Below are 25,586 nucleotides of genomic sequence, written 5' to 3' on the forward strand. Positions count from 1 at the left end.
CCAAGGTCAGACTGTGCAAGCTCAGGCTACGTGCCCACGACAACGGTAACGACAGATAAACGTAGAACATTTCGACAGATGTGCCTATCTTGCACACAGCGACGGCGTTTTTAGGAGTTCAAAACGGAGAAAACACAAACGCCCCCCAGAGTGGAGATCTTGAAAACTTTCCAACCTCTCGTCGCCGTAGGAACAGTTCAAAACGCAGAAGTGCGTTTTTTGAACACGTTTTTTTTTTTTGCACACGCATCCGGAAGTAACCACAAAACAGGCATTTGGTATTGTTGTTACTGCCACCTACGTCCGGGGCGTGCATACTACATCGGCAAACTGCGAGTTTTATGAGTTTTATACGTTTTCCCTGTTCCCATGGATAGACAGATATCCACCCCCAAGACACTCATGAGAACGCAGATAAATTGTGGAGGAAAAAAACGGACATCTGCGTTTATGCTTCAGAGCGTTGTCGTTAAACGTTGAAGTTCATGACAGTACAATTAGAAAAGACTGAGTAAGTATGGCTTGTTAGTCCACCATGAACTCCTCTGGATACCAAAGTATTCTAGAGTCAAATGTTAGGCCGTCTGTCCGACAGCTAAAGCTGGGCTGAAACTGGGTCATCAACAGGACAATGATCCAAACACAGCAGCAGATCTACAGCAGAAGGTCTGAAAAAGAAAAGAATCGAGGTGTTGCAATGGTCCAGTCAAAGTCCAGACCTCAACCTGACTGAAATGCTGTGGCGAGACCTTCAAAAAGCTTTACATAAATACATAAATTTATAAAGTTGTACAAAATGGGCCAAATTTCCTTCAGAAAGATGAGTCTGATAACATAACACAGAAAATTATTACTTGAAGTTAATCAACCACTAAAGGTGGTTCTGCAAGCTGTTGAATCATGGGATGTAGTTTTCTACACACTGTTTTTTTTTTTTTTTTTTTAATAACAGTGAGTAACATATCATGTGCTGTTATCTGAGGTTGTATTTACCTACTTCAGGACTTACCTAAAACCTGATGAGTTTGTCCTGGTACATAAAACCTTAGAATTTAGAGAGACTTTGGTTTTTCATGACTTTACACTACAATAAAGCATATTTGAGTCTGTGACACTAAAAGTTTTAATTGAATTTATTACTCAACATTATTGTCAATGCAGAGGCGATGGCAACCAGTGGGAAGACCGATAAGTCGCCTCATGACCAGGAAATAAAGTTCTTTGCCAAGGTTGGCAGCAATTTGTGGAACAGAGCCTCTGATTTACCGTTTAATTTTTTCAGTGAGGTTTTTATTAGGTTTTCTTTTTATTTCCCTCAGGTCTTGCTTCCCCTGATTGATCAAACGTTTAAGAACCATTGCCTCTACTTACTGTCCACGCCTAGCCAGGGCCTGAGCAGCTGTGGCTGCGCCTCCAACAAAGAGAAGGAGATGGTCACCAGGTATGTTGTAGAAGTAATGCATAATCTATAATCGTGTTTTTGTTGTCAAAGTTTTGCTGGTCGGATATTTGTCTTGCTCTTGCTGCCTTGGTAAAAAGTGCATGACAGTTTGTCATATAAAACCTTTTCTTACTCCCTTCAGCTTACTTGTCTCTTCTTCTTCAGCTCTGTCCTTAATTCCATTCTTTTTTCAGCCTGTTCTGTAAGCTGGCAGCTCTTGTTAGACACAGGATTTCTCTCTTTGGTAAGGCTGCCACTGTTTCTGTCTGTATGCTTGTGAGCATCTTAGACTTAAATTCCCTTCAGAATTTACAGTGAATGTCTTTGTGACAGGAAGTGATTCTGCAATGATGGTGAGCTGTCTGCACATCCTTACTCACTCACTCGACACCAGGTGAGTACACAGTTTTTACTATAGGCTGTAACAAAGCTCAAGGAAAGGGATGTACATCAAAACTGAATTTACTCTTCTCTCAGGACGGTGATGAAGTCTGGTGCAGAGCTGGTGAAAGCTGGCTTTAGGACTTTCTTTGAGAATGCAGCAGAGGACCTGGAGAAGCTGGTGGAGATGCTGAAACTGGGGAAGTTCATGCAGTCCCGTGCCCAGATGAAGAGCGTCACTCAGAGCATCAATTATGTGACGGTGGCGCTGCTGCCCATCCTCACTGCCCTTTTTGAACACATCAAAACTTATGAGTTTGGACTCGACCTGCTTGGTGAGTTCATTTTATTTCCGAACGCACAAAAGTCCTCTTACGATTCACTTCCCCTTTCATGCATATTTTCCATTGTTCTACATACTGTCCTTGCCGATTGCTGGTGTACAATGTGTAAATGTTTTCATTTGTTCCAGTGGATGATGTGCAGCTGTCCTGCTACCGAATCCTGATGTGTTTCTACACTCTGGGAACTGGAAAGAATGTCTTTGTGGAGAGGTAGGGGTGGATAGTCTTCCAGGGTTATAGAACAGCAATGCATTAGTTTTATTATGCTTGACACGGCTAATTAGGATTATGGCCGATGAGCAGTTTTCATTAAGTCATGTTTGTTACAAATGCACTCAGGGATTTTGGAGTGATTCATAGTCACTGATGTGCAAGAGGAAAAAGTCTACTTTGATTCATGTCCCAGCGTTTTTGGGAATCAGTATGTGTTCCTGGCTTGCTTTTCTATAACCATAAATTTCCCTAAAACTGCAGTGGATGAGACATTTTCTCACCCTCAGCCAACTCGAGCTGTAAAATATTATCAACCTTGCCTTACTGTGTGGTCTTAATCTCAGCAGTGACAGCTCTGTGTGTCCACTAAATATCAATCTATGAAGTTGTCCATATACTAACTAACCCAGGACCCGTTTATTTACCAGCACTTGGCACCTGTTTCTCCAAAAAGAAGACAATGGTGTTTTTAAGATCTGCTTGGATGCAATAGTATATTGTTATGCATGCCTTTTTTCTCCGTTACCTTAACATGTATGACTTTATATGGTGGTGTGTATGAATACGTGTGTGTGTGTGTGTATATATATATATATATATATATATATAGGCATCTGCCAGCGCTGGGGGAGAGTTTGGCAACGCTGGTGGGTGCCATGCCCGTAGCGTTCCTGGAGCCTCATCTCAATGCTCACAACCCCCTTTCAGTCTTCAACACCAAGACCCCACGAGAGAGGGCCAGTGAGTGTCCAACTGATCGTATTCTTAACTTTGATTTTAATTGAACCCACTGTCATGAAGCTGTTTGTGTTCAATCAAAGTGACCGGTGCTTTTCTGTTGCAGTCCTGAGTATGCCCGACACTGTGGAGGAGATGTGTCCAGAGATGCCTCAACTGGACAAACTGCTCAAAGATATCAACGATATTTCAGAGTCCGGAGCTCGCTACAGTGACATGCCGCAGGTCTGAAGGAATGACGAGATATTTCAATGTGAAAGAACAAGCGCTTTTCAGATGTTTGTCCAAAACAATGCCATTATTGTAGATATTATGGAATTGAACAACTGTCTGTGTAAGATCTATTATGAAACAATTTGACCTCACTTTTTACAATTTCACTATCAACCTTACTTAATACAAGTATAATAATATGCCTTTAATGAAGGAGTATTTTCAGAAAACAAATTTAAAGGATATTTTGTGTGTATGTATGTGTGTATGGCTAAGAAATATATTAATGGATAGAAGAGAATTAATTAAATCAATAAATAAAAATAATCATATAACTTTAATGATTTATTTTGGATTTGGCAGTGTCATCCACTGAATGTGACTTTTAAATTGTTAAACAAAATAACCTGGACCAGAGTGCTGGATATTTAACCTTCAGAATTTTTCTTACAGGTCATTGAAGTAATCCTACCCATGATGTGCAACTATCTCTCCTACTGGTGGGAGAAAGGTCCAGAGAATTCGCCCCCTGATACTGACTGCTGCACCATGGTGACCTCTGAACACCTCAGCCTCATTCTGGGAAACATCCTCAAGATCCTCAACAACAACCTGGGCATTGATGATGCCCCCTGGATGAAGAGGATTGCAGGTAAGAAATGAGTAAAAGTGATCACAGGGGGGTTGTTACGTCAGATTACGTCATCTCAACACTTGTTTGGACTTTTCTGGGATGTCATATAAAATAGAGAGAAGTTGATTACTTTCACATAAAAAGAAGTTGGGGAAATACTCATTTAATTCAAGCTATTATCAATGTGAACAATTGTTTATAATATTGTACTCCTAACAAATAAAATTAGATATGGAACATGTTTTGTCTTGCATAAAATGGTTAAATACTAATTGTTGTTTCTTTGCACCTACAGGATAATTCTTTCTAATTTTAAGTTGATCTACTGCAGATTTTACTCTAATTTCAGACTTATTTAGTGTTATATTGTTTTTTTAATGTACTTTTAAGGTGAATGATACTTATTCTGTAACTGTAATTAGTGTGATATTTAATGCCCATCTCCAAACCAGTTTTTTTCTTTTTTTTTTTTTTTTTTTTGTTAAATACATATCCATCTGGCAGCACAGCCAATATTCTTCAGAGACGCATTGATCATTTTGGTGTCTGTGAGCTCTAAACCTGCAATATAAATCAAATTTATTGTGGAGAGCATCATTCTCTTAGTGCAGAGATTAATTTTTCTCATCTTGGGCTCCAGTCTACTCTCAGCCAATCATCTGCAAAGCCGGGGCAGATTTGCTGAGAGCCCACTTCCTGCCGACACTGGACAAACTAAGGAAGAAGACGGTGAAGGTGAGAGCTTAAAATGCACCGCACAGTGTAACGGGTGCATATATTATCCACTGCTGACTGAATTGTGCTTAAAAGATCTTTTGCTGACTCCAACAGTAGCTGCTGAACCCGAAGAGTATAAATGAAGCTGTTAGCAGTCAGGAATGCTTATGCAGACCGTAACAACACCACTATCATGAGAGAGGACGATGAAATGAGATCCTCCCTGGTTCTTAAGTGTTGATACTTTTAATTGTTGATATGTTTTGCAATCATAGGTAGTGGGTGAAGAGGAGTTGTTGAAGGCCGACAGTAAAGGCGACAACCAGGAAGCAGAGCTGCTCATCTTGGATGAATTTGCAATGCTCTGCAGGGACCTCTATGCCTTCTACCCCATGCTCATTCATTATGTGGACAATAACCGGTAAAATGTACATTCAGACTTAATTAAGAGCTTTTTTTTTTGTTTGTTTTCTTAAGGGGTGAAATTGCTGAAGTTGAGGACTCAAAAAGAACCTATTATATCTTGCAAACATTTCTGCACTATATCCATTTTGTTCTTTTCCTATCTATCCATGATTATTATTGCTTTATAGGTTATTGATGTCGCTATCAGGGAGCCAGACTTTCTGAAAGTCTTCTGAGAGCTTTTTCCATCAACTTTTGCTGCCTTATCGCCCATTTTCAACCTTTTCTTTTCTGATAAGCCACTTAACACTGACTTAAGAGTAATTTAAACACAAGGCACATAAAACAAGAGTTGAACCGATGCTGTCTACACATAACAGACAATTAACAAAAAAACACTTTTAAGTTGGATCTTTAGGCAGTTTGTTTCTTAGCAGCCAGTCACAAAGACCTAATTTACCCCAATTTCCTTTTCCTTTTGTACCAAACAATGGTTGGTCTAAGAGAGTTTGAGCCTGTTAAATTTGCACAAACAGTTTTTGTCTCCACTCTTTCACAAACATGATGTAGATCATACTTCTACTCAAAGTGTGTCTGGTCCGTGCCTTTATCCACTTCAGGTCCAGGTGGCTGAAGAAGCCAGATGCGGACTCCACTGAGATCTTCAGGATGGTGGCTGAGATCTTCATTCTCTGGTGCAAGTCAAATGTTAGTCTCCCCACTCTCTCATCACAGTATTGCATGCAAAAACAGCTTTATAGGATATTTAGTTTATAGTATAATAACTTGTATTCTTTGTCTTTTCAATGCAGAACTTTAAGCGTGAGGAGCAAAACTTTGTGATTCAGAATGAGATCAACAATTTGGGTTTTCTGACTGGTGAAGGCAAGGCGAAGATGTCCAAGGTAAAAATGTGAATGTTGAATGTTAAGATACCTCCGAATAAACGTTCCATATATTCCTGTTTTACTGGTGCTTCACATCAAGCTTAATGCGATCTGCTTATGAAATATATATATCTGCTCAGGACAAATGGGCTTAGGGCCAAGTGGTGCACCCAGGGTAGAGAGGTCAAAAAGTTTAATGCACTCACCTCTGGTTTTGGTCTTCTTATGGAATCTGTTGATGTAAAGAAAAACAACTAAACAATGACAAATTTGGATCAAATAAATCAGTTAAGTTTACCAGTTATTGTTGAAATCCTTTCATTGAGTTTATTCGGGGGAACATTATGAACCACTAACCATAAAATATCATAATCTGACCTCATCAAGACATATAGAGGAAGACATTAAAAAGCATGTGTTTAGCTCATTTTTAAAAGAATTTCAAAAAGATATTTCCAGTAAAGATCAGGTAATCACATCTCAGTGGGTATACAGTGAAGTTGTCTGTTAAATAAAGGTTCAAAGAAATGAAACGAAGGACAGATTAAACATTTTGTTGCATTTTGGAAAACAACTTTTCTTGAAACAGGGATGTAATTTAAGGAGAACTCCTCATATAAGCACCTTTCGTGTTCCTGCTGTGTGCTGAACAAGCTGAATCTGGACACGTTTGATGTTCTACAGATGAGAGCTAAATATATTTGAAGGGTCCACTTGCAGTGTCCATATCATCCTTATTCAGAAGTTCATTGTTTAATCATAGGAGTCTTCATTAGCTTCACACGTTTTAATGTTTAAAAAAAACTTACTGTACATCCCCATCTGTCACCTTTTTAGCCACTTTTTAAGCATAATATTGCTTAAAAAAGAAAAAGGGGGGAGTGGGGCTAAAGTGATCCCTCTGTCATGTCTTATGAACCATTAAAAGTGTGCAGTGGTGTATTTCTCTGCAGAGATAACATATTCCCGGAAAGGGAAAAACCCCAAAAGGCATATAATGGCCTGTTTATAGCACAGACACGGGGAACCATAAGCTCTTATACAATCATACTCAATGGATAATCTTTTCAATCTTACCTCTGTCTGTAGGCCGGTGGGGACCAGGAGAGGAAACACAAGCGTCGTCGTGGTGAATACTACTCCATTCAAACGTCTCTGATTGTAGCTGCCCTGAAGAAGCTGCTACCCATCGGCCTGAACATGTGCAGCCCAGGAGACCAGGAGCTCATCTCTCTGGCAAAGATACGCTACAGCCTGGTGAGCTGTCAGAACAGGAACTGGTGCAAATACTTTTAGACCACCTTTGAACAGAATAACATCCTATAATGTTAGTTTTTTAGGGGAGGAAGCAGTCCCTTTTTATGCAGAGGTCATATGTACTCCATGTCTTAGTACATGCTCTGAAGATTAAGCCTCATCTTAGGTTTTTACCAGTATTCTGATTTGATCATTTTAAGCTTTTTGAAGACAAAGATTACGAACTGCTCTGGTGCAGAATTCTTTAGGTGGAGTGGTGCCTCTTGAGCAGACTTACAGGGCTTTTTTTTTTCTGTACGATACTTCTTTTCATGGCTGCACTTTTTTTTTTTTTAAACTGCAATTTGTTTTGTAGATTTGAACTTCTATATCATGTTGAGGTATATCTCAAAAGATCAAAGAACAATAATTCCTCTATGATACAGCAGATATTAAGAAATGAAATATTAAGATGGCTCGATATGCATAGTCAAGTTTTAATGTATAGAAATGGTAATTACACTGTAGTGCAATATTGATGTTGTGAACACCCTTTCTCCTTGCAGAAAGACACAGATGATGAGGTGAAGGAGCACTTGCGTCAGAATCTGCACCTTCAGGACAAGGTAAAATGACATGTTCAGCAATTTAAGCAGCAAGCCTTTAATGTCACTGCTTTTCTCACAATACCACAAATCTGGAAAAGCAGTGTTATTAATTAGTACTGTTGTGTATAATTCACAGTGGTTTCTTAATTGATTTGACTTATTTTTGTGTGTGTTTTTCCAGTCTGAAGATCCCGCTGTTCACTGGCAGCTGAATCTGTACAAGGATGTTGTGGTGAAGAGTGAGGAGTCTGCAAACCCAGAAAACGGTGTGGAGAGAATCCAGAGCATCTCTGCTGCAGTCTTCCACCTGGAGCAGGTAAATGCACATTTTTCCATTTCTGCCTTCAGGATAGGGCAATGAATATGGGCAATCCCACGAAATGCCTCTAAATATTACAACCGCAACAGCTGTCACAAAGCAAGATGTAGCACAAAAGAAACAATCTTTACTTTAGCAGGCACAGATGTATTATGTTTTGATCAAAGTAGAGCTGCCAGAAACATTTATTTTCAGCAGTTAAGGTACACGTTATCTTCACAATTAATCTTTGTCCTTCGGTGATTCATTTTTTTTGTCTGCAGAAGTAACAGAACTGAAAGTGAACATTTTTAAAAGTTTAGAAAAGTGCAAAAGCAAAATCACTGACGTTTAACTGAGCTAATCTGTCAAATGTTGGTGACCAAAAATAATATACTAGAAATTAAAATTCTATCAATATTTCTATATAATTATATATCAACCGTAGAAAAAGTCTGCGCATTTCTCAGCATGTTTTGCAGACCCCATTTCACAAATCCTGTCATATCTCAGGTGGAACTACCTCTGAGGAACAAGAAGTGTGTTGTGCAGAAGCTGCTTTCTAAACAGCGGAAGCGTGCTGTAGTGGCTTGTTTCCGCATGGCTCCACTTTACAATCTACCAAGGTAAGGTTTTTTAGGTTTGTTTGTATTTTCCTCTCCACTGTCAAACATCTGAAACTGATTATGTCAATAGCTAAATATGGGAATTTCCTGTTTAAACAACACATTTTTACATCCTGCTTTTTGTTAATCTAACAGTGCACAACAATAACTAAAAGCTGTGGGGGGTTGGATGGGTGGTCAATTTTTTTGTGGCCATGTAAATCCCTCATCGCCTCCCTAATGACATTCTCTCCTCTGTGTTGTTTTCTTGCATAACACTACCTCATCCTCCCTCAGATACAAAAATAATAATTACTTCCTGAATGGCTATCGGGAGGTTTGGCTTGAAAGGGCATTCAAAGCCTCCAGCTTTGACCGCCTGTTTTCCCTGCTGACGGTAAAGTGACACTAAGAGCAAATGCTTCATCTGCTCAACCCTCCCCTCCATCTACCAGGCTATGGACTGATCTCTGCCTAGCAACCAACTGTTTCTGCACTGTTGATTCTGATTGGTCAGCTAGAATGAGGCAGAGAATTGACTGAAAAAACGCAAACTTAAATGGAAAGTGGAAACACGCTGCAAGCTGCAGGCCTCTGTTTTGTTTCAGGTGATGTCTAAAGGAAGAAATGAAGAAATTAAAGAAGAAGAAAGAACAAAGTAGTCTTGTCTTCACATTGATTAGCCATTTACAACATAATTCTTAGTAAATTTGAGGTTGTTTTATGTAATTTTTCACTCTTACTATAATGATTTCAACTAACATTTTGAGTAGGGTTGAGCTGCTTTCCAACATATCTGTTTGTCTTTGTGGAGGAACTTGTTTAACGTGATTTTTATATGTATTTTTTTAACTTAATACCTGAAAGTTATGATAAAAGTTTAATAGACCTGCTGATGTGTTGGAAAACTGCACATCTATCTTTAAGAGTGCATGCTCCGACAAAGAATTTTCCAACCTGCTGGAGGTAACTGCAGTTATTTTAGAAACCAAACATGACCAGTCAGAAGAGCCAGTGGATCCCACATTGACCAATCACCATCCTGCCTGAAATGCACTTCCTGTAACCCCTTCCTCCCCCTGACATTTCTCCTTCCTGTCTCCTCCAAAAAACTCACCAGAACCCTCCCTAATGCCACTGTACCTCCCTCCCCACTCCCCTCATTCCTCCCCACCTCCCCTCACCTCCCCCTTCCCAGGCATCGTGCTATCAACCTCTTCATCCCGGGCTTTCAGAGACTTTGGATAGAGGGAGAGGAGTACTCCTTTGAGGAGAAGCTAGTTCAGGATCTGGCAGTAAGTACTGGGCTCGACTTGCCCACGCCCCACGTGCCCTGTGTTGGCACCCCTCTGCCAGTCCTGTCTGCAGAATGCTTCTTTAGCTCCGCACCCGTTGAGCCCTGGGAGCACGCCCGGGTGGGGACCTCGCCCAAAGCACCCAGGGGCCCCCGCTCTAAGCGTGCTAGATCCTTCAGGCAGAGATCCGTCAGGGGTCAGAGGCTGCATGACCAACTCAGGAGACACAGGGCCAGCTCCGGCGCTCACAGCTCTAAAAAAGCAGGCTATGCCTTTCTGACTGCAGTGGTAAGGAGGGCCTTTCACTACAATAGGAGACTGTTACTAGCTGTTTGGCTGTCAGAACTGGATCCAACCCATCAGTTGTCTTTTCGCTGTACTCTGTAAGTGTGTGAAGGTGACGTTACAGTACGTTCTGTGGCCATATCGTCAGTGGCATGCTCGCGTAGTCATGTGAAGGTCATTGTATGCAGATGTGCAGCAAATTCATCAAAACGCTCAAACGTGCTCATTTAGTAAATATGAAAGTAGAACTTCCAATACAGTAAATCAGTTATCAGTTTATTTTGGGAGGAAGTTAGTTTAATTCCACAATTCTGATTAGTTTGGACTCGTGAAGACTTGTGTAGTTGTGATGGTCCCTCTTTCTCAGTATCATTCTTCATGTTCAAATTACATCACCGAACGGCTTACTGCTTGCATCTGTTTGCTCCAAAATGCATGATTCTGAAAACGTGTTCCAACACAGTTCATAATCCACTCTTTAACTTCCTTGTCTTGTCCTCTCCAAGAATCACTGGGAAAAAACATTAATTTGCATGCTGGTGCCAGATGAATTACTGTGTGCTATGTGAATTACTCGTGTAAGTGTTTTTGTCAAATGTGTGAATGTGCACACAGGTATCATGGTGAGTTTGTGTGAAGAAAATGTTGAAGTACTAAAGATGCTGTGGGGGTGATTGGTATGTAAGATACTATTTGGGCTGACCTAAGCCCTTACACCCGTAAATTTCTGCAGAAAACCCCGATGAAGATTGTGGAGGAAGAGGAAGAGGAGGTGGCTGAGACTCAGCCTGACCCTCTCCAACAACTCATCCTCCACTTCAGCCACAACGCTCTGACGGAGAGAAGGTGCCTTTTATTGTCTGATTGTCGAAAACAAGTTGCAGAGTTTTAACATCGATGAATCACTGCATTACTGCATGTTACAGTTGATAGTAATGCAATTTGACTTTTCTTTTTTCAGTCACTTGGAAGTAGATCCTTTGTATATTGCATATGCGGATATGATGGCAAAGGTAGTAGTCTTTTATGTTCTCTGACCACGTCTGAATTATTCTCTCTCCGAACATGATAAATTCAACAATTTTCTGTTTTTTCAGAGCTGTGCAGAGGATGAGGAGGAAGAGGAAGAAGAAGGGAAAGAAAAGACATTTGAGGTACTGTGGTTCAGGCTATTTGGTTGACAGGTTCTCACAAATGTCTCTTCTGTGAATTATTGCTCACGTGTGTGTTCTCCTTCAGGAAAAAGAGATGGAAAAGCAAAAGATCCTGTATCAGCAGGCAAGGCTGCATGCTCGTGGGGCAGCTGAAATGGTGCTGCAGATGATCAGTGCCAGCAAAGGTAATAATGATCAGATTGTCTCTAATCCTTTCATCCAAAACTCTGTTACAGCAATATGAAAAGGTAATCTGCACTTTATGTTCAAGCTGTTAATCCTGCAGCTTTTATTTTCTTTGACAGATTACACTGACCTTTTAATTACAACAATAGCAGCTCTTTAAACTGGATACCAACAACCCATTGGCTGTTCTTGGAGGCACAGGAAGACTGATTAGCACCTTGTGATCATATAAATGTCTTTAGGCACACTTTTCCCTGTCATTAATAATAATTTTAAGCCTTTCACATGCCATTTAATGCCATTAAATTAGCTCGCCAAGAAAAAGAGAAAAAAAAAAAAATCAACTACAGGATACAGAGTGGTAACACGCAACATAACTTGTTGCGTTACTCTTACAACATTTCACAAGACCAGGTTGGTTGTAAAATAGAAATAATGGGGAAATGTTGTGTACTTGCTCATTCTCTGATAAAACTGAAGGCGCAGTTCCAAAATTGGCAAAAATTAATTTTAATCAGACAACAAGCATTATGTCACTTGTACTCTCAAAGTATGAATACAGTTTCAGTGGCAGCTGGTGTTGGTTGAAAAAGGGTATGAAGCGTGAAGGTTTGTGGGGAGGAAAGCTTTTAAATGTTTAAGAAAAGAAATGAAGACAATGCAGTTGTGGAATGTAATTACAACACTAGTATAAAACTTGAGTATTTTTTCATTTTGTAATACCTCATACTTCTGATTCCCTACATTTCAGAGGAAGATATTGTGTTTTCTTCAACTAAAATCCCAAATAATAACACTAATTCATGATACTGTTAATTGTATTTAAAAGTAGAGCTGAAATGCTCTGTAAGTTAATATCTTTGGTACACAAAGCAAATTTGGGAATCTGCAGTTTTTGCTTTCATCAATTTGAATGATTTTTACGTTTGAGCTGAGTGGCGTTTACTGTGGTCGGAGACTATTTGATATTTTGGTCAGTTCTTGAACAGAAAGCAAATAATATACCAACTGGAATCTATTTAGGCACAGGTCCTATATTTGATGCATTTAATATCATTAAGAAATATGGCTGAAGGAGGGCAATGTTTGTACAACTTGCACTCCGTTTGAGCAATTTGCAGCAACACAGCTTAGTACTCAATCAAGAGAAATATACTCCATTTAAATCTATAATTTCTGCCATCAGGTCGCCTGGGCCCCATGGTGACCTGCACCCTCAAACTGGGCATCTCCATCCTAAATGGAGGCAATGTGCAAGTTCAGCAGGTGAGGTGTTCCAGTATTAATCTAAATGCAGCCAGTTTATCCACACTGCAAAATCTAGCAGTTTTTTTTCTTTAAGGTTCTGAGCTTTACTCCTGTCATTACAGAAAATGCTTGATTACTTGAAAGAAAAAAGAGATGCAGGTTTCTTCAAGAGTCTCTCAGGACTGATGCAGTCTTGCAGGTAAACATTGTCATATTATTCTGGCAGCATTACAGAGGAGATGGGTGCTAATGTTCGAGTTTGTTCTTTTAGTGTACTGGACTTGAATGCATTTGAGAGGCAAAACAAAGCAGAGGGACTTGGAATGGTGACAGACGAAGGTTCAAGTAAGTGATGTGATGTCTTTGGGATATTGTAAATATTTTCTCATCAAGCTGCAGATTTTTGACACGGTTTTCTTTTGAAGTTCAGTAGATCTCTGCTGTTAGAGCACTTACTGTCACTCTTGATTATAAAACAACAGAAGATACTACAACCCCACCACCACCACACACACACACACACACACACACACACACACACACACACACACACACACACACACACACACACACAGAGCTAATGCTGAACCATGGGTACTGGTGAATGTCGGTGTCTCTTCAAAGGCTTTTTTTTTTTTTTCCTGTATGGCCTCTGAGATAATCAAAATTTCATTGCTAGGAATTTTGATTCATACAAGTAGTTTGCTTCTTGTACTAAAGTCTTCTAGACATTTAAGTTGTCACTGTGGTGTCTGTACCGTCTTTTGCTGTAATGAAAGTAGGGGTAAATTCTAAATATGTGGAAAGGGTGTACACTGTATTTAGTACGGAGAATTCCTGGTTTGTCATTTTTTGATGATACTGAGGCTATTGAAGTAACAGGAAAATATTTGGTCTCGCAGCACATGGTCCAGTATTAAAACAGACCCCTCACATCTAACTTTTAACACTCTTCACTTGATGCTTCTTCTTCCATCCAACTACGTTTGTCTTTTCATCATTCAGTCCTCTGCTAAACATTTCCACTGAGCTGTGTTTAACAATTCACTGTTACTACTGGTGTCTCAGCAACTGTTTGGAATTTTTGATCATGACTGAATACTTATTTTGTAAAAAGCAACCTAGATGCAAGCCAGGCCTATGATTTCTCCTTGCTGTAAACGATTTTCTTTTTAACTGCATGTCTTTGTTTTTCACTCGTAGCTGATGTATTCATATCTCTTTGTATTGTAACTCGGTGTCCTCTCTTTTTGCTCATGTCTTCGTGTATCGTTTGTCTCCTTCCTGTTATTTTAAAAACCCATCGATGGCAGTCCACACTGAGCGGGGTAAATAGCAAATTAAGATCGTCCTGATATGGCTATGCTTCCATCCTGAATGTCCCCTCCATATCTGCGGTCCAAACTCCCTGCTTTATTTGGAACCTTTCCTTTCCACAGATGTCTGTAGGGAGACACTGTGCATGCTGACGTTAGAGAGCACACACACTGGATCACCAGAATCCATTGCTTGTCCCATTCTGTTACATGTTCCCATCCCCTCCACGTTAACATTTACTAATGCAAATCCTATTACTGATAATCCAATATATCATTGAAGGCTATCAGTGCCACTTCCCAAGGGTTTGACTGAAGGTCTGTGGATTCTTCCACAGCTTAAGCAAAGCTTTGTCTTGCTTTGGACTTGGGGCCTATTTCACAAAGCTGGTTATGATATGTAATTCTAACTTTCACATGGTTTTATCTGCTCACAGATTTGCATTTAGCATATTTTGTATAGCTGTTGACTGGATCAGTGGGTTGGTTTTTAAAGTGAATTCTGTGCTTTCTTAGTCTTTGTCAGGCCCAGTCGTGGCCTGCATGTGAAAGTTATCAGGCTTCTTCCAGCTTATGGAAATGTCCTAGTGTTTCACTGTTGTTTAATATAAAAGCATTTTTACAAAAAGCCACTTTGGATTCAGTTTTTAATCTGCAATCTAAAGGCTCTGAACTTCAAAAATGTTTTGAACATGAAACCTGCCTTGCTTGCCTCACATTAATAGCTTCTGAGGGGGGTTTCACACATTATACCCACTCATATTAAGCAAAAATATTTCAATTTGTGGTGTTTTATCGGTCTTCACCAAAACATCTGTTCTGTCAAGGCTCCAAGGTGCTACAGAATGATGAGTTTACTAAAGATCTGTTTCGGTTTTTGCAACTTCTGTGCGAGGGACACAATGGAGGTGAGGTTGCTTGTCTTTACAAAGACGAACAAGAGTATTTTATTGTTTGAATACATTTATTCTCCATACTGTTTAATGAGAAAGCAGTGGATTATAAGCAGTGGATTGTTGCTGTCAGATTTCCAGAACTTCCTGAGAACCCAAACTGGAAACACAACCACAGTCAACATCATTATCAGCACGGTGGACTATCTGCTCCGTCTTCAGGTGTGTAATACACAAGACTGACTTACTGTCATCCTTTTATCATGGTCAGTTATGATATTCCTCTTTGCTGATCTCCACTTTAGGAATCTGTCAGTGACTTTTACTGGTACTACTCCGGCAAAGATGTAATTGATGAGACCGGGAAGCTCAACTTCTCCAAAGCTCTATCTGTAGCCAAGCAGATATTCAACTCACTGACTGAGTATATTCAGGTAAGAAGCAAAATCCCTCAAAACTAATGATTCTGCAAAGTCTTTACTTTCAGATGTTTATGACCCAGTTTTTCCCATCGTCTCTCCTACCTGCAGGGCCCGTGTATTGGGAATCAGCAGAGTTTAGCTCATAGCAGACTTTGGGATGCAGTCGTGGGTTTCTTGCATGTGTTTGCAAACATGCAGATGAAGCTGTCACAGGTACATTCAACCATTTTTTTTATATTTCTTACAGAGAGGACAATATACTTTATTTAATGTAACCCTCTGTGGCTTGAATAGAACTAAGTAATCTCTTGTTAACTAGAATAAAATGGTGTACAGAAGCTAAATAGCTTTGGATACCTCAATAATACTCTGACTGAAAACATCTGAAATATATTATAATATTATGATATGTATATACTTTTCTCCATATGTTAAGGTAGATGCATAAAAGTAAGCAATGCTTTAAATCAAATCAAATTTATTTATATAGCACATTTCATGTACAAACAACTCAAAGTGCTTTATATAATTTTATGTATTTTAATGCTTCTTGCACTCCCTGCTGCAATGCTTTTATTTTATGTAAAGAGAAACAAATAAAATAATTTAAATGAATTTAAAAACAAGCAACAGTCTAGATAAGTTAAAAGATATCGTGCAGATTTCATGCATAGACACATGAGAACAGAAATGTTTTTAACCTGGATTTAAAAATGTCTACATTTGGTGAAAGTTTAATCTCCACAGGCAGTTTGTTCCACTTGTTTGCAGCATAACAGCTAAATCCTGCTTCTTCTTCTAAATCTGACATTTGGAGCAGTACTTAGTAATCCTTAAAGAGGTGGAACCCACCTTATGAATTCAAAGAAACAACTTACAGGTACCTATCTGCTGGGCAACAAAAGCCCCTTAGAGGAGGCCGTCCTGTATGCACAGGCTGGTAATCAGGGCAGCTGCATAAGTCTAAATGATCGACACTGGTTCGTGTCTCCTCCTCATTTTTCATTAAGGCATAGCAGCTTTTGGCAAATGCCAGTAAATGCTTTTTTTTTTTTCTAATATATATAAAATAACATTTTTGTTTGTCAGACAAATGTGTAATGTATTACTGCAAGGGCATCGTGACAGTTCTAGTTATTTTATGTGCACAGCTTTTGATAATAATAAAATGTCATATCTAAAGGATGCACAGTGGAAACGGCTGAGTGGTCTATTTTGGGAAAACTCTCTTTAATAGATCCTAATCTCCTTGTAGGATTCCAGTCAGATTGAGCTGTTGAAGGAGCTGATGGATTTACAGAAGGACATGATTGTCATGTTGCTGTCTCTACTCGAGGGTAAGAGTCTGAAGCTGTCAAGAAGAGGGTACATATGTAGAGAAAATTGGCAGACACTGTACTTTGGTTGGACACAAACTATGTGCTTTAGTAAGACTTTGAACCATCACCTGCAGCCAGAACAGAATTTCTGAATTTGCGCCGTCTCTACGCAGGTAACGTGGTGAATGGAACAATCGGAAAACAAATGGTTGACACGCTGGTGGAGTCTTCAAACAATATGGAGATGATCCTCAAGTTCTTCGATATGTTCCTCAAGCTGAAGGATCTCACAACCTCTGACAACTTCAGGGAGTATGACCCTGAGTGTAAGGGCATTATTTCTAAGAAGGACTTCCAGAAGTCGATGGAGAGTCAGAAGCAGTACAACCAGTGGGAGATTGAATTCCTGCTCTCGTGTGCAGAGGCCGATGAGAACGACATGTTCAATTACAAGGAGTTTGTGGAGCGATTCCACGAGCCAGCCAAAGATATCGGCTTTAATGTGGCTGTGCTGCTGACCAACCTGTCTGAACATATGCCCCATGACTCCCGACTTTCCACCTTCTTAGATCTGGCAGAAAGCTTGATTAACTACTTTGAGCCTTATCTGGGTCGTATTGAAATCATGGGCAGCGCAAAGCGAATTGAGAGGGTCTACTTTGAGATCAGCGAGTCGAGCCGTGAGCAGTGGGAAAAGCCACAAGTCAAGGAATCCAAACGTCAGTTTATCTTTGACGTGGTGAACGAGGGAGGAGAGAGCGAGAAGATGGAGATGTTTGTGAATTTCTGTGAGGACACCATCTTTGAGATGCAGCTGGCCTCGCAGATCTCTGAACCTGACGAGATTGAAAAGCCTGAAGAGGAGGAGGAGGAAGAAGTGCACAGCATCCTGGAGGAGCTGGCTGGAGAGGAAGAGGCCGGCCTGGAGTCCGTTTCTGCTTTCACCGCTGCGTGTCGCTCAGTCAAGAAGAAGATTACAGATGTGCGCCAGATGTTTACCATTAAAAATGGACGCAAGCAGTTCAAGAAAATTAAGAAGCTGAGCATCAAGGAGATGTTCACGGGTTTCTTCTCCTTTATCTGGATGCTGTTCACTGGCTTCTTTAAAGGAATCTACAGCCTCATCTTTGGTTTCTTCCACGTCATCTGGTCCTCCATGTTTGGTGGAGGGCTGGTTGAGGGAGCCAAGAACATTAAGGTGACAGACATCCTCGGAAACATGCCTGACCCGACTCAGTTTGGTATCCATGGCGATGTGGTAGAAGGAGACAAAGTGGAGACTACAGAATCATCAGGACATAGCCTGGACGTAGCAATGACACCATCAGGGGACATCGCAGAGGTGGACACTATGTTGGAGATGCTGACAATGCCTAAAAAAGAGGGAGGGAAACATGTGGAGCCAGGCCTGGGTGATGTTTCTGAGCTGTGTGCCGAGTCCTCCACAACTGATCAGAAGAAGGTCCGTCATCACATAATAGACTGGAAGGAATCATGAAAGGCAGATTTCTGTTATGACTGTTGTGTCATGAACATGTTCTGTGTTACAGAAAGCTGCTGCCAAACCTGCAGAAACCCAGGAGAGTGAACCGGAAAAAGCAGAGTGAGTAACATGAAGTCAAATCCAAACTAATGATCATTAAACTAAATAAAATCGACTTTAAAGTAAACAAATACAACCGATACAGCACAGAGAACCAGGAGAAGGAGGATAAACCAAAGGAGGAGGAGGCGGCTAAGGAGCCTGTAACGGAGGAGAAACCCAAAACCAGATCAAGTCAGCCTCAAGAGGCGTCTCCCACCTTCATGTCGACTATCTTTGCTATTTTTAATATTTTCGTGACCAAAATGGTGGTGAGCCATCGCAGTATTGACTCATTTAGTCCTCACTTTAGTCGTGGACAGTGTAAAGCAATAGGTAATACTGTTTTTCATACGTTTTCTTTCCAGAACTACCTGGCTCGCAACTTCTACAACCTCCGTTTCCTGGCTCTGTTTGTGTGCTTTGCCATCAACTTCATCCTGCTCTTCTACAAGGTAATACGAGTTAGATTTGGATCCAAAGCGTATGCAAACTGTAACCGGATTTTCCATAAACGCTGCTGAATAAGACTGTAAAAAAAAAATAAAAAAAAAATCAGAATTTTCTTTCAATGCTGTTGCGTGATGATTAAGAGTGCAAAGGGACATCCGAAAACAATGAAGAAGTATCACATTCATTCTGTGGGGATGCCAGATAGTTATGGGGGGATTATTTTAGATTAGGATGGTTCATACATTACATTGTCTGTACACCATCTTAGATTTTATTTGTTGGTAAAAGTGTGCAACACATGGGTACAATGAATACCCACTCTGGTCATAGCATTTCATAGCAGAGAGATCCTAAAACTACCTTTCTATTTATCTAAAATAAAATGCCAAAGTCCATTTGAGCACACCTTCATCTCAATGTGCAGTAGAGACCATTTGAGGAAAAACAGAAAAGTAAATATACTATATTGAGTATATATTTTGCTGTATAGGTCACCAGTGAGAGTGATGAGGATATTGATGAAGCACACCGCTGGGGTGTCGATGAGGATGATGAGAACACTTTCTTCGACATGGATGAGTTTGTGCTTCAGGAGAGCACTGGCTACATGTTACCAACGCTGCGCTTCCTGGCTATATCCCACACAGTCATCTCGCTCGTCTGTCTGGTCGGGTACTACTGTCTGAAGGTACAAATATTCGATATTTCTGCTTTCACTCAGCTGTTAAATAACGTTTTAGTAACGTGTGTTAATGCCTTGCTTTTAGGTTCCTTTGGTGGTTTTCAAGAGGGAGAAGGAGATTGCCAGGAAGCTTGAATTTGATGGTTTGTACATCACTGAGCAGCCATCAGATGATGATATCAAAGGGCAATGGGATCGACTTGTAATCAACACACCGTGAGTGTCTGCCCTCGTTAGCAGTGTTAACATGGATCTAAAAGTGATTTATCTTCATCAGAACATGAATGAAAGATTGTGGTCAGAGACAGAATTCGTAACACTAATCTTTCATGCCTCTCTGTTAAACTGAACTACATGAAATACTGTACAGAAGGCTAGAGCTATCCCGAATTTCTTCATATTTTGCTCTCAATCTTTTAAAGTGGTCTTGAGTAATAAGTTCTCCAGGCTTTCTGAAGGTCTTCAGGGAGAAAAAGCTGAGGTACGACAGGTGAAACAAGAAGTGGGCTGAAAATCAGTGGCAGCAGGTCTGATGGAGGGATGAATCCTCCCCAGAGCCCGGAGCTCAACATTACTGAAGCAGGGTGGGATCATCCTGACAGAGAACGGAACAAAGGGCAGCCGACATCCAAAGAAGAGCTTTGGGATGTCCCTGGCAATAGCAATAGAAACTTTTGAAGATTTGATGAAAAGAGGGATGGCTTAAGACCTCTGCATAGTATTGTATTTCATAAGGCGAGACACAACTGTAAAGAGACTGTTTAGCTGAGATGTACAGCTTTTTTTCTTTTTACCACTGAGGTCACAATTCTAGTTTTGCATTGCAGGTCCTTCCCAAACAATTACTGGGACAAGTTTATCAAGCGCAAGGTGAGTGTGAGGGAAGGAGATGCATGAAATAACATCCATGTTGTATTACGAGTGGGACTTTTCGCTGATATACCCAGTATGATTGGGTTGCTGGAAGGGGCTGATGCCAGGGGGAGGAAATAAGTGACACATCTGATTTCACTCGATACATTTTAATATCCAGACGATTTTGCGACAGGAGATTGTGTTAGTTGTTGTTAACATTTGTTATGATGGGATGATTTATGTTACCCTATCAGAAGCTGTGAATGGTTTCACCATTTCTTAAGCAGACTGGATTTTCTTTAAAACAGTCTAATGTCACGTAATGACGCTGATCTGCTCTGCGCTGTGCTCCCTTTGTATATGTAGGTGATCAACAAATATGGTGACATGTACGGGGCTGAACGCATCGCTGAGCTTTTAGGTTTGGATAAGAATGTTCTGGACTTCGACCCCACAGTGGAGACGGTTGAAAAGGAAGCTTCCCTGCTCTCCTGGTGAGAACTCAATTCCCACTGTGTCACTACTTTGTAAGAGATGGATATATACCAAACTCGTGATAGGCAGTCTGGTAAGGTTTTTGGACTTTGTAAATCATTACTGCCACAGAAAATGTATACTGTAACTTATTAAAAATAAGTTGCCACATTTTACAAATTATTGAGAGAATTCAGAGTTAAACAGATCTCATCTCAGGCCTAAAACATTACCCAGTTTATATATGAGTTTATATATAAAGTCAGTCTCAGAGTGGAAACACATAAACACATGTCGTATTTCATAATTAGATTAGGACTTCAACATCAGGGTTGTAATTTTGATCTAGGCCTTGTGCACCATTAGTTTAGAACTCAGTTTGAAATCATATCTTTTTCAACCTATTTGGAGTGAACAAAGTCTTGTCTTTTGGGGAATTTACATGTTTTTATTCCTACTGGCAGATGCAGGATTAAGATGCAAAGCCTGACAAATTTACACACTTACAGGGAGAAAAAAAATAAATGAATCCGAAAACCACTTTAGCTCACATGCAAAACAAACCAAATTTTTATCCAACATTTTCAAACAAAACTGTAAACTTAGATGATGCTCATCATGAGACAGAAATATCCACAAATGACTGTGTGTTCATTTAGGGCTGACATTTCATTGGATAGCTCATATGATTTTGATCAGTGTGCATCACTACTAAAATTAAATGTATTTATAAAGCACATTTAAAACAACTGTGCTGTACAGTAAATTTTTTTATACAATAGTCATCCTAACCCGCTTCTCCACAGTGCTTATTCTGTTGATTAGCCATCTCGTGGTTCGTTTTAACATCACTCCCGTAATTAAACTTTTGTTTTCTCGTCTACAGGTTGAGCTCTATTGACACAAAGTATCATATCTGGAAAATGGGCGTGGTTTTGACTGACAATGTAAGTTTATTTTATGAAAACAAGTATGACAATACTGGGAGAAAGCTGAAGTAGACCAGTGTTCAGAAGCTATGGGAGCTATAACAGTCGGCTGAGTTGTGGTTTAATATCATAAATCAGCTTTGACCACAGCAATTCTCCCTCTTGTGAATGGACCATAATATTCTCATTTTCCTGAAGTGGTTATTGAGGACAGGGTTGAACAGTTCATTAGTGCTGGATATATTCCAACTAAAAATGTAATGATGAAGATAATGAAAGGTTTTCCTCCCTCCTGCAGTACTTCCTGTATCTGATCTGGTATTCCATGATGTCCATTTTTGGACATTTCAACAACTTCTTCTTCGCTGCTCATCTGCTGGACATTGCCATGGGCTTCAAGACCCTTCGCACCATTCTGTCTTCTGTAACTCACAATGGCAAGCAGGTGAGTAAATCTACCAGCAGGGGGCGCCAGAGCACAAACAATCGAGGCAAAAATCTCGACTTTACTGGTTGGATTTATCCAGTTTTTGCTTGTTCATTTGGGAGTTGAAATATGGCAATGCCCTGAGAACAGTTGGCGACTTTAAACCTTTATCTCACATTTCACTTGTGAAAATAGTTGCATCTATATGTGGCCTCATGTTAATGAAAAGAACCAAAGTACTATCAGGATTCATCCTGAAGACTAACAAACACGTTTAATTGAAGTTGGTAAAACGATGCTTAACTTGAGGGTTGCTGTTCCCAAATCTCACAATACAACAAACCACCAGAAGTTTGGAAAAATGTAATGGCCTTTCAAAACACCTAACCACAAATTGACCTGTTGAAATTAAACTTGACAGTATATGTTAACTGAAAAAAAAGAATTGACTTAATGACGTTCGACTGAGTTTTAGGGTCAAAACAACGGAGCTGGAGAACGTTTAAAAGAAATGTTTCAGTTACTCTGCCAGCATCTCCTCTTCAGATCTGAATGCTGTTACACAAGCACAAAATGAAAACTACCAATGTGGTTTGTGCTGCCAAAACAAGTGGTGTAAAGCGTGCTTCATCAATGGAAGTACTGAAAAATAAAAAATTCTGCAGCGCTGAAGGTCTTAAGAGGTTGAATACTGAGCATCTTCACGTGAAACCCGTTTGATGGAAAATGTACAAAATTAAGCTTCTCAAACCAGGACTCCCACACCCAGATAATGTAGTTGGGCTCGAATAACTCCAGCCTGTAAACACTCGTCTAGACTGAAGTTACATTCTACCATTTTTTTCCAAAAAGATGAAAATATATATCTAAGTGTGTATCACTTCAGCTGAATTCCCAGTAAAGTAGCTCTCACTCATAGTTTATCACATCTTATATCAGCAGCATCATCTAAAAACCTAAAGATGTCTGTGCAGTGAATTCAGCTCTACTTACAAGCAGGACGATCTCCCAGAGAAAGTTGGATGTCTTGAACCTTTTCTCGCACACTCCACAGCGACGCAGTGTTGGGTACATGCATAGTACCCAAGTCGAACTCCAACTGTACTGAGTGGTTGATAATAAAGATCCTTTAAAATCCTCTTTTTGTGCTTCACTTTCCTCATTAAAAAAAGACTACATGCTGATCCAGTTCTGACAGAAAATTCTACATTCATACAAGAGAAGGCAAAATCTGAAAGGGCTGTCAGCTGCTATATTGTTGGCTCGTATCATCACTGTTAAATAATGAAGGTCAAATAAAATGTTAATAGCCTCGCATTTTAATGAGTGCTCTCTGCTTCCAGCTTGTTCTGACTGTGGGTTTGCTGGCTGTGGTCGTCTATCTCTACACTGTGGTGGCCTTCAACTTCTTCAGAAAGTTCTACAACAAGAGTGAGGATGAAGACGAGCCAGACATGAAGTGTGACGATATGATGACGGTATGTCTGAGCATCTACGACATCGAGTCCTGTCAGGAAAATAACGTCCTTCTGTAGAAGAAGAAAACAGAACTTACATCCACAATTTAGCAGGAGCAAATGTTTTGAACTGAAAAGCACTCCTGAGAATTTGATTCTGAATGGGTGAAGAACATTTCTGCCAACCGGCCTTGACCGCGATATAAAGGCAGAATGTAACGGCTACATTTAGTAATGAGAAGCTTTCATCGGCAAACACTAATATATATTATTTATTTATTATTACTGTTCTCAAAGTTAACCTTTAAGAAAGTATTTACTTTCAAGAAGAACCTTGTAATCTTTTAAGCTACCAGCTCACAGAAGTCGTTTTTCTCGACCAGCTTTAAGAACCTAAACGCTTTTGTTCTTTCTTACAGATAATTTATAATAAAAAAAAAAAAAAATCTCCAGCTGCAGAGTTTAGTTTGAATCAAACAAAAATCTCCTTTTTTTTTTAGCTACACAAAATCCAGCTGCCCTGAATGTCATTTTCTCCTCCTCTTCCTGTAGTGCTACCTGTTCCACATGTACGTGGGTGTGAGAGCTGGAGGAGGTATTGGAGATGAGCTGGAGGACCCAGCTGGAGATCCGTCTGAACTCTCCCGCATCCTGTTTGACATCACCTTCTTCTTCTTTGTCATTGTCATTCTGCTGGCCATCATTCAGGGTATATATATAGTTACTTTTATCTCCCTTTATCTTTGGCTTGAGGCCCGAATAACAGATCTTTGTCTCCATCTTGTATTTTGCTCTGCACTCTACAGCAGCCTGTGTTTTGTTACATTTCTCATGCTCAGTGCTTCTCTAACTTCCTCCAGGTTTGATCATTGATGCCTTTGGTGAGCTGAGAGACCAGCAGGAGCAGGTGAAGGAGGACATGGAGGTAAGCTTGAGTGTCGATGGTCATCTGGTATCTGAAGTGTAGAATAACTGAAACGCTAAAACACTCTGTCATTCAAAAACTTTAACTTAAACAATTTCCCCACAAATCATTATATCATTGGGAAGAATTTCTCTTTCCAATCAGTGTGATGGTCGTCTTGTTAAAAATACTTCCATAGTTTTTTCATTTATTGAACAGTCGAGATTAAAGAATAGACAACTGTCAAACATTAGGCTTCATAACAATAGTTCATGCCATTGAGTCCCACAGGACCCAATGCAAATGGGGCGGGCAGTCAGAGAATAAGCTTCAAGTCGAACAGAGCGGAGTCTGTTACACGATTTAAGACTTAACCACAGTGTACTTGAGTTTATCCCTTGTTTATTGATGGTAGTTTATTGTATGCAATTTAAAAAGCTAACAAAATATAGTGCTTTCCAATTCTGGCTTTATGTTGGTAGACTTAATTATGTAAATATTGATAGTTATTTACTAAACTCTATTATAAAAGATAGGAGTAGGCACCATGGCATCAAACATTGATAGTTTGCCATTTGGCTGTCACCATCTTTGGTTTTTGGGGCCAGAAGTGAAGGCGTGGGAGCAGCCACAGCGTGCACCTTTCACTCAAAGCAGCCCGATAAACTGTATAGCATAAACATTGGCTTTTTTTTCTTTCTTTTTTTTTCCCACATTCAGTGGGAATTTATAAATCTGACCCTGGCAGCAGCTGTCACTGCCCACACTGTGTCCGCCACACTGACCTAAGAACAGGAAGCTACATTATAAAAGGTTGCATGCAAGTATCAGAATCAGAATGCATTCGCTTTTTACAACATTAGAAATACTGACTGAGCCCTGCAGCCGCTCTGTTTGAGTGAAAGAACAAAAGCAGGATTTTAGAGAGAAAAGAAAAAATTACCAATTGATGGACATTACAGCTTTGTCTGGCAGTGCCATCCGA

The 25,586-nt window shown here is 40.0% G+C and overlaps 1 protein-coding gene across 1 annotated transcript in view; it reads left to right on the forward strand.

The window, feature by feature from the left end:
- Positions 1 to 25,586, forward strand: part of ryr3 (ryanodine receptor 3) — a 120,837-nt gene that overhangs the window by 93,144 nt on the left and 2,107 nt on the right. Inside the window, exons 61-104 of the mRNA XM_075458510.1 lie at positions 1,162 to 1,229; positions 1,320 to 1,441; positions 1,636 to 1,685; positions 1,775 to 1,835; positions 1,919 to 2,157; positions 2,295 to 2,376; positions 2,990 to 3,120; positions 3,224 to 3,342; positions 3,784 to 3,982; positions 4,605 to 4,699; positions 4,957 to 5,102; positions 5,707 to 5,794; positions 5,899 to 5,991; positions 7,063 to 7,230; positions 7,776 to 7,835; positions 7,999 to 8,133; positions 8,629 to 8,741; positions 9,919 to 10,015; positions 11,034 to 11,146; positions 11,262 to 11,313; positions 11,398 to 11,454; positions 11,540 to 11,639; positions 12,827 to 12,906; positions 13,011 to 13,087; positions 13,160 to 13,233; positions 14,202 to 14,216; positions 15,032 to 15,112; positions 15,231 to 15,319; positions 15,403 to 15,531; positions 15,628 to 15,732; positions 16,775 to 16,856; positions 17,012 to 18,300; positions 18,389 to 18,441; positions 18,527 to 18,692; positions 18,789 to 18,875; positions 19,364 to 19,561; positions 19,641 to 19,771; positions 20,383 to 20,425; positions 20,777 to 20,904; positions 21,771 to 21,831; positions 22,112 to 22,258; positions 23,584 to 23,718; positions 24,250 to 24,406; positions 24,558 to 24,622. Of these exons, the coding sequence (XP_075314625.1) occupies positions 1,162 to 1,229; positions 1,320 to 1,441; positions 1,636 to 1,685; positions 1,775 to 1,835; positions 1,919 to 2,157; positions 2,295 to 2,376; positions 2,990 to 3,120; positions 3,224 to 3,342; positions 3,784 to 3,982; positions 4,605 to 4,699; positions 4,957 to 5,102; positions 5,707 to 5,794; positions 5,899 to 5,991; positions 7,063 to 7,230; positions 7,776 to 7,835; positions 7,999 to 8,133; positions 8,629 to 8,741; positions 9,919 to 10,015; positions 11,034 to 11,146; positions 11,262 to 11,313; positions 11,398 to 11,454; positions 11,540 to 11,639; positions 12,827 to 12,906; positions 13,011 to 13,087; positions 13,160 to 13,233; positions 14,202 to 14,216; positions 15,032 to 15,112; positions 15,231 to 15,319; positions 15,403 to 15,531; positions 15,628 to 15,732; positions 16,775 to 16,856; positions 17,012 to 18,300; positions 18,389 to 18,441; positions 18,527 to 18,692; positions 18,789 to 18,875; positions 19,364 to 19,561; positions 19,641 to 19,771; positions 20,383 to 20,425; positions 20,777 to 20,904; positions 21,771 to 21,831; positions 22,112 to 22,258; positions 23,584 to 23,718; positions 24,250 to 24,406; positions 24,558 to 24,622 (5,780 nt within the window). The remainder of the gene's footprint in view (positions 1 to 1,161; positions 1,230 to 1,319; positions 1,442 to 1,635; positions 1,686 to 1,774; positions 1,836 to 1,918; positions 2,158 to 2,294; positions 2,377 to 2,989; positions 3,121 to 3,223; positions 3,343 to 3,783; positions 3,983 to 4,604; positions 4,700 to 4,956; positions 5,103 to 5,706; positions 5,795 to 5,898; positions 5,992 to 7,062; positions 7,231 to 7,775; positions 7,836 to 7,998; positions 8,134 to 8,628; positions 8,742 to 9,918; positions 10,016 to 11,033; positions 11,147 to 11,261; positions 11,314 to 11,397; positions 11,455 to 11,539; positions 11,640 to 12,826; positions 12,907 to 13,010; positions 13,088 to 13,159; positions 13,234 to 14,201; positions 14,217 to 15,031; positions 15,113 to 15,230; positions 15,320 to 15,402; positions 15,532 to 15,627; positions 15,733 to 16,774; positions 16,857 to 17,011; positions 18,301 to 18,388; positions 18,442 to 18,526; positions 18,693 to 18,788; positions 18,876 to 19,363; positions 19,562 to 19,640; positions 19,772 to 20,382; positions 20,426 to 20,776; positions 20,905 to 21,770; positions 21,832 to 22,111; positions 22,259 to 23,583; positions 23,719 to 24,249; positions 24,407 to 24,557; positions 24,623 to 25,586) is intronic.

Source organism: Odontesthes bonariensis, chromosome 24, assembly GCF_027942865.1.
Source record: "Odontesthes bonariensis isolate fOdoBon6 chromosome 24, fOdoBon6.hap1, whole genome shotgun sequence".
NCBI lineage: Eukaryota > Metazoa > Chordata > Actinopteri > Atheriniformes > Atherinopsidae > Odontesthes > Odontesthes bonariensis.